Below are 13,220 nucleotides of genomic sequence, written 5' to 3'. Positions count from 1 at the left end.
GCATTGCGGGCGGACTGTTTACCAGCTGAGCCACAAGGGAACTAGGGCACCACAATTTAGTCAACGTAAATAAGCCAAAATATAAAAGCTCTTAATACAATAAGGGGGCCGCGGAACAAGGATTTTCAGAAAAATAAGCCGTACTACGCAGACAATGGGCTTCCCTGGTGGCTCAGAGGTTAACGCGTCTGCCTCCAATGCGGGAGACCCGGGTTCGATCCCTGGGTCGGGAAGATCCCCTGGAGAAGGAAATGGTAACCCACTCCAGTATTCTTGCCTGGAGAATCCCATGGATGGAGAAGCCTGGTAGGCCACAGTCCACGGGGTCGCAAAGAGTCGGACACGACTGAGCGACTGAACAGAACAGAACACAGACAATACTTGGTTCTCTCGGTGTTTACACCTAGCGGGGGCAAAAAAAAAAGCATTCACTTTGAACGGAAGTTCGGAGCGCAGGACAGAAGCCTGGACCCAGAACCCATCCGGGCCCAAATACACACCGCACCCACCACGCAGGCGCAGGAAGGGGCGGAGCCGAAACGGGCGGAGGCGAGAGGCGATTCGTCGGATTCCGATAGCTCCGCCCTACGCCCAGCGTCAGGGGGTTACGTGATCTTCCAGGGCCGGCGGGAAGAGTTTCAGTGTTTTCACAGCAGCGCGCGCCCGCATTCCACCGGCTGCCGGCACAGAGTGGGTTGGCTGTGAACCCCCGCGCGAGGAGCGGCGGCCACCGCTTCCTGAGTTCGCTACGAGGACTGCACGCTTCCATCCGGTAAGCGTGAGCGGGGTGGCTGGAGGGGGTCCGCAGGGGCTGCTCGATGCGGCCTCCCTGGGCTGCCGCCGGCCAGAAGCCGCGCACTCCTCTGATGACTGCCGGGCCGCTGTCGGGGTCGCGGTGGAGAGGCAATTAAAGGGCCGCGGGGTGGGGGCGGGGGGAGCCGAGACTGGGCCGCGTCCCATTAGTTAGGTCGGTTTTGGCGCGCTTTCCCGTCCGCGCTCGCTATTGGCTGGCGGGCGCCGTCCCCAGGCGCGCCCGAGGGTTGGAGGGCCCCGGCGCGCTGAACCTTCTGTCTCCTCTTTGGCTTCAGGGTCTCTGTCCCGAGGACAAACTGGAGGGGTCGCGGGGCGGTTTCTGTGCAGCTGGTTGGTGTGAGGGCATCAGCGTGGGTGTACCTGGTCAAGAGGAACATCATCCGTCCTCTTGAACGGGTGGAAATCCCTTGTTGTCTAGTCGCTAAGTCACGTCCGGCTCTACGACTGTAGCCTGCCAGGCTCCTCTGTTCATGGGATCTCCCAGGCAAGAATACTGGAGTGGGTTGCCATTTTCTTCTCCAAGGGGATCTTCCCAACCCAGGGATCGAACCCGCGTCTTCTTCATTGACAGGCTGTTTCTTTACCACTGAGCCTCCATGATGGTCCGCTAACTGGGCTCGTGGGAGAAGATCCCTGAGTCCTGCGTCTGCTCATTTAAAGAAAAAATGAACGTGGTGACACTTGGTTTCGTCAATAAGTATTTCCCTGGACTCAGTCCTACGCCAGGGTTTTCAATCTAAAATAACTAGATAATAAAAAGTAAGGATGTCGGCGGGAGTGTAATGAGCAAGTGAAGAGTTAGGTTTGGCCTGTGGCTTTCAACTCTTTAAATCTTGACGTGTACTAAATCACATTTTTCATTCCTCAGTTAAATTAGAACCTTCAGGAAGCAGTGTTTATGCCTTCTATGCCATACACTTTGATGTTTTAAACACCCACTAACTGATGAATCCCAGGCTGGGACCCGCAGTTTGAAAACCACTGTCCTGGCTCAGTCCGAGCAGCATTTGCCTAACATTAAACAGACTAGAAAATAGGATGCGTCACAGCATTAGACTTTCTTTCCTAAGCTTTTTTGATTGCCTTTGTGTGCGCTGGTGCACAGCATAAAATGTATTCACATGGGATGAGTCATCGTCAAAGTTTAGAAGTCACTGCACTGATGTATTCACATGGGATGGGTCATCGTCAAAGTTTAGAAGTCACTGCACTGAGTAAAGAAAGGCATAGCTACAGAAATCAGTGAGATCTGTATGAGAGACAGATGAGAGAAGAGAGACGGCTGAGGAGTTCACGTTGGGGTGGAGTGAGTGGAGCGCGGTGTTCTGGTTAATAAGATTGCCAGCCCTTTGTCTCCTCCCTTTTCTTTGCATCCATCAGTGTCTCAGTTAATGGTGGTTAAACTTTCCCTACACGTGGAAATGCATAATCTTATTTGATTAGATACTAAGTCAGTATTAAGTTATTGCTGGTTACCAGAGCCACGTTTATTACAGCTTAAATCTGCCTTTGAAACAGCAAAGTTAGGATGCTGTTCTTGACCTGATCATACCCGAATGTCTGTGTTTTACTTTTCCCACTGACCATTTTTCAGATCTTTGGGAGCCCTGCATTTAATCCAGAACACCATCATGTTTTGTAAATTTGCTTTAGAATACATATTTTCTCATATGTAACAAACTTTTACCAGTCAGAATTATTTTGTGTGTGTTTGTATGTATGAAGTAGAGATATTAAGAGGCATTAGCTTTAGTCACTTCTCATTGACAGGGCTGAGTTTGGGTACAGTGAGAAAAGATTCCGTCTTTTTTATCGTTACGATTTTTAAATTTTTATTTTTAGGATTGTACTTTGAACAAAAAACTGAATTTCACTTTCTGATGCAGATTATCTGTTTTTGAATTGCTAGTCTTCTGTTCTTCATCAGGCGTGTAATGAGTCACAGCATGAAGCAGAAACAAGAAGGACTCCAAGAGAATGTAAAGGTATGTGATTCAGTCACTTTCAGCTTTTGTAGAATGCAGGTAGACAGATGTTTTTTGACGTAATTTTGTCAAATTTAACTTGGCTATAATTTCTATGAACCTTGACTTAACTAAATTTTGAGTCTAAGGGCAAGTAACAATAGAGGACTGTTTAAAAATGAATTATGGTTGAACATTCAGTTTTCTGATCCAGGTACATAGGATGTTTTTCCATTTATTTAGGTCTAAGTATTTTGTTCTTTTTAATGATATTGTAGCTGGAATCACTTCCTTAATTACATTTTTGGTGTGGTCATTGCTGCTATATAGAAATGCAGTTGACTTTTGTATCTTGATCTTGTTTCTTTCAACCTTGCTGAACTTGTGTAATAGTTGTTTTTAGTAAATTCCTTAGAGTTTTCTATATACAAGACTTTTTATTCCTTTGTTTTTACTCTTACTACATTTCATGAGATGATTTTATTAAAATCCTTTGTGTGTATATTCAGATTAGATCTTTGATCACAGAGACATTGTGCATTATTACCTTGCCTTAGTATCTTCCTTACGTTATTTTTCTTGAATAATAGTTTGCACTGATAATATGTGAATGTGATTCCATCATCTTCCATAAAGGGTAATAACATATTCCAGTTGTGCTTTGTATGTGTGTGTTTTTAAACTTTTTATTAGGAAAATATTGAAAAATAGTAATTTAATCTCAATTTACTTCCCCCATTTTCAGCAGTTATCAGTATATAAGTTCAGTTCGGTCGCTCAGTCGTATCCGACTCTTTGCGACCCCATGGACTATCAGTATATGGCAAGTCTTATGTCATCTCCATCTCTATTTATTCCCTCTTTCTTCCACTGAATTATTTTGAATCAAATCCCAGACAAATAATTTATATAATTCCAGCAGCGTCTAACATTTAAAGAGAAGTCCAATATTTAGTAGCTATAGTACAACTATCTGGGATATAAAAGGACCTGGGTTCTGCTTGCTTCTGCCTCCAAAACTGTGATGTTGGGTGAGTTATTTAGGATCTCCGCCTCAGTATACTCATCTGTAAAATGAGCAAGTTGGACTGAAGCTAGTGTGTAAGAGTATATTTTAGGAGCTCATGGATTCCTTGCCAGCCATACACAAAATGCTGTGTGTGTGCTTGTTTCGTTGTTACTGTTTTCTGAGGGGATTTGCAGAATATAAAATTGTTTTCTAAAAAAATTAAGACTCATTAATATATGAGAACCTTTCTGGCTGTAAAGAGCTTATTCTAATGCAAGATCTGTATGAATAACATGATAATAGCAATATTACATTTGGGTGGCTGGATGCTATGAAGCTTACAGTTGTGAAAGTTAAATCTTGGAAATGGTCACTTAGTATTTCAGTCATTTATCTTGGTAACAAGTGTTTAAATAAATTAACATCTCCTATTATTAAAAGGTTTCAAAGTTGTATTTTCTTCTGTTTGTATGGAGACTGTTGACTAATCTAAATTGTATCTGAAATATTGGTGTAATATTTGTTCTCACAGTAGCCAGCGTTTGTTCTTCAGTTCAATAGTGAGATAATAATCAGCAGTAGAAACTTTACCGTGGGAAAGGTGAGCTCTAGTCCTATGAAGTGCAGTGTGGAATCAGCAACTTTCTCACGCTGCTTTGGTGTCATGTTCTTACTAACTTTGTTTGAGTGGTCACTATTGTTTGCTATCCCATGGTGGCAGTATAACTAATGATTTTTTGCAAATATAGTAGAGAGATCTTTTAGATCAGGAAATATACAGAAAGGTATTTACATATTACAAGGAAGGCAATTTTTTTCCCGAAACAATAGCTTGGGCATTTTGGAGTTCTAGTATGCCTCAAACACTGACATTTTTGCTGTCTGCTAATGAATGGTCTTGAAGCAAACTGCTTCTACACTCAGGTAAAGGTTGAGGGGGAGAAGCAGGTCTTCTTACATGTGTAATGTTATTAAAATTATATTCTTCTGGTGAATTCATTATAAATATGTTAGGGAATATTCACAATTTAAAGAAAGCCTGAGAAGAATCCTTTTGATTAGGGGAGAGAAATATTTTGCAGTGTAAATAATTAACCCTTTCCTCCAATTTACCCCTTTTGTGGTTTTTTGCCATAAATGTAATGATATTTGGTACATTTCTAGTTTCTGTCTGGAAGATCTTTTTTTAATAAGACGGAATACAGATATTTCTGGTATTCTGGAATTTCATCATATATGAAGTATTAGAACTTAAAAATGTATTTTTGTTTTAACTAAAATGACTGTATGACTAGCAAGAACATATATTAAAATAGGAGAAGAGTGACTTGTTTGTGTCAAGTTTGGGTAATACGATTTATTTTTAGAATTTCTTCAAACTTTATTAGAATTTTAGGGAAATAATAAGTTTGCTAGTTGATCAAACCATGTGTAATTTTATAAAATTATATACCATATCAAACATTAGTATCCTTTGGGTTGTTTTGTTTTTTGTAAATTATAGTAGGATTAAGATAGTAACAGTCCATATAGTAACTTAGTAACCAGATAATTTATTATGTTAACTTTCAGAATAGTCCTGTTCCAAGAAGAACTCTGAAGATGATTCAGCCTTCTACGGCTGGATTTCTAGTTGGAAGAGAAAATGAGGTGTGTATTGTTGAGCTAGAATGGGGTACAGATGATACTGCACTTACATTAAAAACATTTCACAGACTTACTTGGTCAGAAATACCTAAATCATTGAAATTTGGAAATAATTTAGGGATAACAATTGTATATTCCCCAGAGAAGTGGTTTTTGTTTTTAATTTCAGTTTAGGAAATTGAAAGTTGGTGTGAATATCTATAGTAGAACTGGGATAATAAATTATGAGTTAACCTGTAGGCATAATGTTTGATTTCTTTCTCCTTTATTTTTAAGAATAAAATGTTAGATTCAATCATTTAAATAATGAAATCATGGATGAGGGTTTCTAGACTTTTATGGGTTGAAAATCATGCCTTCCCATGGTACTGAATTATTTAAGTAATGAAAATGAACTCAGCTAAGCCTTAGACCCAAGTCTAATCTAAAATAATTGCTGTAAATAAAATTCCTAAAATATGACTATACATTTTTGTAGAGTTTTGAATTTATAATTTTTTAAAAGAGCCAAAGATATCAAAAAGAGATATGAATGCTTTAGTTTTAATTCAAAAGAGACAAAGCTATTCAGCTTTCTTGTTCATTAAACAAAATGACTGATGTACATATTTTCATTATAGTTGGTTAAAGGCTTGTCCAAACAGAAACATTGGAATGACCAGTTAATATCTAAGACTTCCAGCTCTGGAGTTGTTACTGACCTAGAACATAGTAAAAATAAAACTCTTGGAGGAGTCAGCCAAGAAGCATTTGATCTTATGATTACAGGTACAAAAAAATATGTATATATGCAGCTTTTATCTTAAAAACTTAAATTATAATAAGGGTAAATATTATTTGTTGTTATGAATTCTGCCCACAGCTTTTTAATCTATTAAAATATTTTGCTTTAATGTTTTTGATAATTCAAAATTTCTTATGGTTGGAAATGTATAAAATGTAAATTTGAACAGGTCCTGTGGTATGGTAAGATCCATATATGGGTGAAATATTAAAGGAAAGGATAGTGAATAATATGGCAGCTTTGCTATTGGACATGTAAGACTTAGAAATAGTCTCTTCCGAAGAAAAGTGTCTAGAGAATGAATTTGCGGAGAGGAACTTGAAGCAAAAATACCAGGAGAATGATATACGGGAACAGTGGGAACAATAAGAGGAATGAAGATGAGCGAGAAGCATGTGCCTGTGCTAATCACTGGTTTTAATGGGATGGCAGTGGGATTCAGAAAAGGAAGCTAGTGATGTTTTATAAGTATTATGGAAGGGAATTATTACTGAAGAAGAAATTTGAGACCTGGAGAAGTTAATGGTCTTACCCAAGATTAAAGTGATATTTGGGCTCATTTTGAGTTGCCTGAATGACAGTGGAGGAAAAAATAAGTAGATAGTGGGTTTTTTAGGCAAAATTAAGAAAGGTTGATTGCATTACAAATAAGTTCTAATAATAATGTAAAATAAGCAACAGGATTTGTGACACTCATCTGATTTGACTAAAATTAATGAAGATTGATAGGAAGTAATTAAAGTTAAATATGAAATAAACAACTCAACTATATATCATATTTCTGTCATAACCACACAGAAAAAAATTAATCCATATAACTTGAACACAGAACTCTTGACTCTACACCCTCAGTGGGATATACTGTGAGGACTAAAAGAACTACAAAGAAAGCTTGAATTTAACTTTTGCTGTTGGTGGTATTGCTATAGTAGCAGTTATGGGGGAAATTTGAGTATATTTTTAGGATTGAGCAAATGAGTAATATGTTGATATGGTTGGGTTCATGGTATGGTGAAGGGAGCTACGTTATATAATGGGGAAGGAAAGGAAGAACTCTGTTGTGGAACTGGACCTGGGAGTGTTGGTATGAACTGAATTTTTTTTTTTTTTAAAGACTACTTCTGCCAGTGAAAGAGCCCAGAAACAATGGCACCTAAATAACAAGAAGCACAATCACATCCAGTTCTTGATTTGTAAACAGTATTCTCCACTAAAGCTCCCTGGAGAAATGGCTGCTTCCAGGTCTGAGGCAAGCTCACTATGAGCTTGTGATCTCTTACGTTAGAAAACACAAGAAATCTCTTGTGTTAGAAAAATCAACAACTGATGCAGAGGTTAAACAGATAAGGAGACTGCTTTAAGGGCTCCCCTTGGCTAAATTAAGGAAAGTTTGAGCATCAAAATGAATGATGACAAAATTGGATTATAATACACTGCATTAGAAAAGAGTACATGAATCCATTCTGGTGACTTTCTTGAGTTGGGGTAGGGGATGTTCTTTGACCGAATAACGCCAACTACTGAATATAGAAGGAACTACATAAATGGAAAATCACTACTTTTTCATCCACCACAGAGACAGTAGGTTTAAGACAGATTAGTGGAGCTAAAACTGGATATTAACACCACAGACTCAAAAATTTTACTCCATAGATCATTTACTTGTTACTGAAGGGAAAAAGTGTCTTTACAAGGGAGAAATCATCTTAAACGATTGAATATATCATCTAGGATTGTGACAAATTAGTATGTGCTTCTGTGGTACACTGGGAAGGATACAACATATTTACATAGTGTCCTTGCCAACACGTATAGCTTGAACCTAATAATGAAACAGACAAATCCAAATTTAAGGGCAGTGTAAAAATAACTGATATGGACTTTTCGCAAATGTCACTGTTTAAAAAAAATATGAAGACACATAGCAAATGCAGCAAACAACCTTTAACAGTCTAGGTTAAAGTTACACGTGTATTGTTCTTGTGTTGGAGTTGTTTTGAAAGATTGAAAATCTTCAAAACGTTGGGAAAAATAAGAAACAACTGATTTGGCTTTTTTAAAAATGGTATTACTTAGTACTGAGTAAGACTGTAAATTTTTTTGTAATAGACAAAAAGTTACTGGGTTTTTACAGCAGTATATATAAACAGTAATGATTTCCAAAGTTACACTGTAAAACATTCCTTTATTTTAGAAAATCCATCCCCTCAGTATTGGAAAGAAGTGGCGGAAAAACGGAGGAAGGCTCTCTATGAGACACTTAAGGAAAATGAGAAAGTATGTACTGAATATAGTTTGTGGCATTTTTAAGCATTCCAGGATCATTTTTCTTCTGCTGTCTAAGACATTTTACTAGAGCAATATAAACCAGATTTATTGTTGGCCTAATAAAAGTTTAATGAGGCAGAACTGCTACACAAAAAGAAGCCTATTGTGTTGAGAGCCAAGGAACTTTGCCCTAAATGTGTCTGTCAGTTGTATACTTGGAGGCATATAATTTGGTTTACAGCGTTGCAAATCTGTGAGGTATTGAACTATTTTGATTTATGTCACATAGCTTCATAAAGAGATTGAACTAAAGGACAATGAAATTGCCCGCCTGAAGGAGGAGAATAAGGAGCTGGCAGAAGTAGCAGAACACGTTCAGTATATGGCAGAGATGATACAGGTGGGTGTCTGACTCAGAGTCATCTGTTTTCCTATCGAGTCCAGGTAGTGTGATCAGAAAGTGTCTGGGCTCTAGGATCAGATCTCCTGCTTTGAGTCCTAACCCCGTGCCTAGCACCATTACGTTAAGAGTTAAGCAGGTTGTTTATCCTGTCAGGGCTCCATTTTCCTCATCTATAAAATGGGAGTAATAGTGCCTACTTTATAGGCTTCCTATGAGAATAATGAGTTATAATAGGGAGAAAATTGAGAGAACTGCCTGTATATAGTGAGAACCCAATAACTGTTAGATGCTGTTGTTTATTATTATGAAACAAACACCTGTTTTCTTGTAGAAATATAAAAAGGAATTATATCTGGAAAATATAGGGAATTTATTATATTTCACAGGTGTCAAATTTTCAGACAGACTTTTTTTATATTTTTATTGGAGTATGGTTGATTTATAGTGTTGTGTTAGTTTCAGGTATACAGCAGAGTGAATCAGTTATACATACATATATATACACACAGACATACAGTTTTTATTTTAACTATAATGCCAATGAGACATGATGGGCACTGATGAAACTAGTATTTATAATTGGTGTACTGAATAGCTTTGGGCATCTTATCTGACATTTTTTAAAATATGGAAGTAACATGTTTATAAGTATTAACCTGATGACTTTTAACCAGTCTTAAAAACTAGGTCTTAAATTTATTCATGTCTGCAAAAAATCATCTTGTGGTTAGGAAGGAAGTTTTTCAAATCAAAACTTTTCTTGTACTGAATTTTTGCCTTATATTTTAGCACCATGACAGAATAAAGTTTTCATTTGGAAGCACTGTAGTAGCTTTCTTAACTGCCATGGGAGTATTGGTCCAAAGCAGATAGGAAACCTGGTCCTTTACTGTAGTTTGAGAAGTACTGGTTTGAATTGTATTTTGAAAGCATCTCAGTACTTAAAAATAAGCAAATCTGTAAACACAGACTTTGCAGAAAAAGGATCTAATAGGGTTAGCACTTTGATATAACACTTGACTGCTTGTAAGTAAATTTAGTAGAGACATTATGAAATGAAACCTCATTACAACATTGAGGGTTCCTTATATCAGCACAGTAATAATGGACTTGGATTGTAAAGTTTTTAAAATAAATTGTTGGTTTATTCTTTAAAAGAGGCTGAGTCATGAACCTCTGGATAACCTTGAATCACCGTTTAGTCAGGAATTTGATCCTGAACAGGCAACTGCTGAGGATTCCGAGTGAAGTAGAAGACTCAGAAATTGGTGGTACATGTGCTGAAGAAGTTGTCTCTTCCTCTACAGGTGTAAAACCGAGTATCTGAAATTCAGTAACTGCCGAAGTTTACCTCCACTGTAGTTCTTTGTAGCAGAGCAAATAACTTTATAATGAAAACTTGTTATCAGACTTTCTTGTTTGTATCCTGGAACCCTATTATTGTATTAAAATACAAATGCTATGTATTTTTAATCTATGGTGTTTTGTGTAAATAGCATTTTCTCAGTTGTCAGACATGACTTGTGTATATGATAAATAAACTTCATTCTGTTGAGTTTTGTGTGTATCTTGGAAGAATGAAATATAAAGAGTCTGTAGAAAATTTGTCTATTTCTGTGCTTTTTGTTTTGTTTCCTTTTTGTTCTGCTAACTAACTTGGAAGAAAATAAGGGAAAATGACTTCTCCCTCTTTAGACTGAGCTGAGGTTTTCCCTCATAGACCTGGTTTAACCTCAAGCTCACTGGAGGGAAATTTGATTTCCAGACCCCAAGCCCTGGCAATAGGACCAAGTAGAAGTGTGAACATCTGGAGATCCAAAAGCTCCCCAGGTGAATCTGATTAGCCATGAGAAGGCTCGACTGGCTAGTAGGATCCTACTCTTCTTGGGAGGTTAAAATGTTGGGGTGGTGTTGGTGGTCCTAGAAAAGCAGAGTGTGGAGCAGATAAAGAAATGTAGGAATAACTAAGGGTTCTGAAACTTTCTGTTCACACATTTCACATACTGGTGTAGACAGAGTGTGTATATTGAAGTAAGAGGGTGAAATGAAGGATGTACCATTTTGTAGGAAGAAAAGGACAAAGGGGAAATTGGGAAGTATACAGCATTGGGATCAAGTAAGTACTGTGGACAGTACACAAGCAACTTTGGGTAAATTGACAGTAAAGAGCAATATCAGGCTTTTAAGGGTTACTTTAGGCATGTTATTCTTCTAGAACTTCGATTTTCTTATCTCTAATATTGAGGTAAAGTCTACCTCTGTGAAGACTAAAAATTTTAAATAATGGAAGCTTATTAATCTATAGCAACATTGTGCAATAAAGTCTTCTGGGATGCTGGAACCGAGTTGTCCAGTATAATACCCAGGTAGCCTTGAGTACCAAATGTGGCTGTATGAATGAGGAACTAAGTTTAGTTTATTTGATTTTAGTTTATATTTTAAAGAGCCATGTGAGGTCAGTGGCTGCTGTATTAGTGCAGCTCTATATATTTTAGATTTGGTCTATTAGCCCAAAGAGAGAATTGAGGAAGAATAGATAAAATTTACATTGTTTTTTACCACAATAAAAATTTTTAAAAAGAATTAAGGATATTCTTGATTAGAGGGAGAGGGGAATCAGAGGAGTTTAGAATGAGTGGTAAAGAGAGCTAAGTATAATAGGATGACTTTGCAAATAGAAAATATTTCTGGAAAATGTAAAAAATGGATTGCTAGGATTTGGTAGCAGGGGGCAAAAGAGGGAACTGAGGATTTTAAAATTTAATGTTAGAGCTGAAACTATTAATCTTCCAGAAGAAAATAGGAAATTTTTGTGACCTCAGATTTGGTAAAGATTTCTCCAAAAGGACACATCGCTATACCATAAATCAGATGGCGTAAAAATCAAAAATTTCTATTTGAAAGACTTAAGAGAATGCAAAGACAAGCCACATGCTGGGAGAAAATACTTGTAAAACATACCCAACAGAGGATTTCTATCTGTAAAGAACTTAAAACTCGTTAAGTAGATAGACAACCTTTTTTTCAATTGAGGAAAGGTTTGGACACTTGGAGAGCATATGTATGGATGGCAGACATGCATGTGGGAAGATGGCGTTATTAGTCGTTAGGGAAGTGCAGATTAAACTGCAGTGAGATACTATTACCTGTGCATCAGAATGGCTCAAGTTTGGAAAAAACTTCACAACCCCAAGAGTTAGGGATATGAAACAACTGGGACTCTGGCAGTGCTGGTGGCAATATTAAATGCCACAGGTGCTGTTGAACTATCAACAGTTCCTTAAAAATTAAATATACGTTCTATATGATCCTGCTATTCTACTCTTAGGTACTCTTACCTGAGGGAAATGAAAGCATAAGTCCTTTATGAAGATTAGCAAATAAAGCCCTTGTGCTCAAATTGTTATCTAGCATTTGCTTCTAAGAGAATCCTTAGAAGGAACAACAAAGGGAAATAACCATTAGTTAAAATTTTGGTAAGCCAGTGTAAAATCACAGCTTAGCATAAAAATACCTCAAGGCCCAAATCTGAACCTGTTTTTCATCAGAGACCCAGCATTATTTGACTCAATTACAAAAGCATTTGGAAAATGTAATTTCTGTGATGCAGTTTCTAAATGGGGCTTCTGATTTCCAACCTTAATCTATTAACTGAGTTCTAGTTTGAGAAACTGAGTTACACAATTCAGAAAGTCCACAAAGGATGAAAAGGTCCAGTGGCTCAGCAGCAGAACACAGCTTTTCCTGTTTTAAGTTTTGAGACAATTTCCCCAGGGAACTTCATGAATCCACATGCTATGATTAGCATCCCTAACAACATTCCTGTAATAAATAAAGATCACTGACCTACACTTTCTCCAGGCCCCTCAGTGAAAGGTGAAAGCATGACACTTAGTCGAGGCATGTCTGATTCAGACGAAAGTATTCAGTTCAATCTCTTGATGGCTCCAATTTAAGCTCAAGGCAAATATTAGGATAGTTAGAGACACAAAAAGCTACAAATCCTTTAAGCGCTTTTTCATAAATGTTTTTGTAACAAATCTTTTGATGAGGCTGGACAGTACGGAAGTGCAAGTTTTCTTTTACATATTTTCTAACAAAATACAGACAGTGAAAATCCAAGAGCCGAGCTTTAGGCTGTTCTTTGGGTATCTGTACACATAATATCCACCTCTTTCCAGAGCTGGACTAATGGAGGTGAGTACTGCTCCCATGAAGTGTGAGTTCCCCCAAACTCCTGGTCAGCCTGGATGTGCAGTAAGATCATGTCTAAGGCCAAACATGGCCTCAGCCAAAGATGTGGCACCTTGCAGGCTGGCACTGAAACAGCGC

At 37.8% G+C, this 13,220-nt stretch overlaps 1 protein-coding gene across 1 annotated transcript; it reads left to right on the top strand.

Annotated features, from left to right (window-relative positions):
• The first annotated feature begins 640 nt into the window (after positions 1–640).
• On the top strand, positions 641–10,497 carry GMNN (geminin DNA replication inhibitor). Its single transcript, XM_055406813.2, is given in 8 exon segments — positions 641–772; positions 2,723–2,798; positions 5,359–5,436; positions 6,054–6,201; positions 8,412–8,494; positions 8,775–8,885; positions 10,047–10,130; positions 10,132–10,497. Coding segments are annotated over 7 exon segments (639 nt in total). The 5' UTR covers positions 641–772; positions 2,723–2,747; the 3' UTR covers positions 10,216–10,497.
• The last annotated feature ends 2,723 nt before the right edge of the window (positions 10,498–13,220 follow it).

Source organism: Moschus berezovskii, chromosome 23 (genome assembly GCF_049115385.1).
Source record: "Moschus berezovskii isolate FMDL1 chromosome 23, NW_MosBer_1.0, whole genome shotgun sequence".
NCBI lineage: Eukaryota > Metazoa > Chordata > Mammalia > Artiodactyla > Moschidae > Moschus > Moschus berezovskii.
Note: the sequence above shows the minus strand (reverse complement) of the source record. Positions and strands in the feature narration are given on the sequence as shown.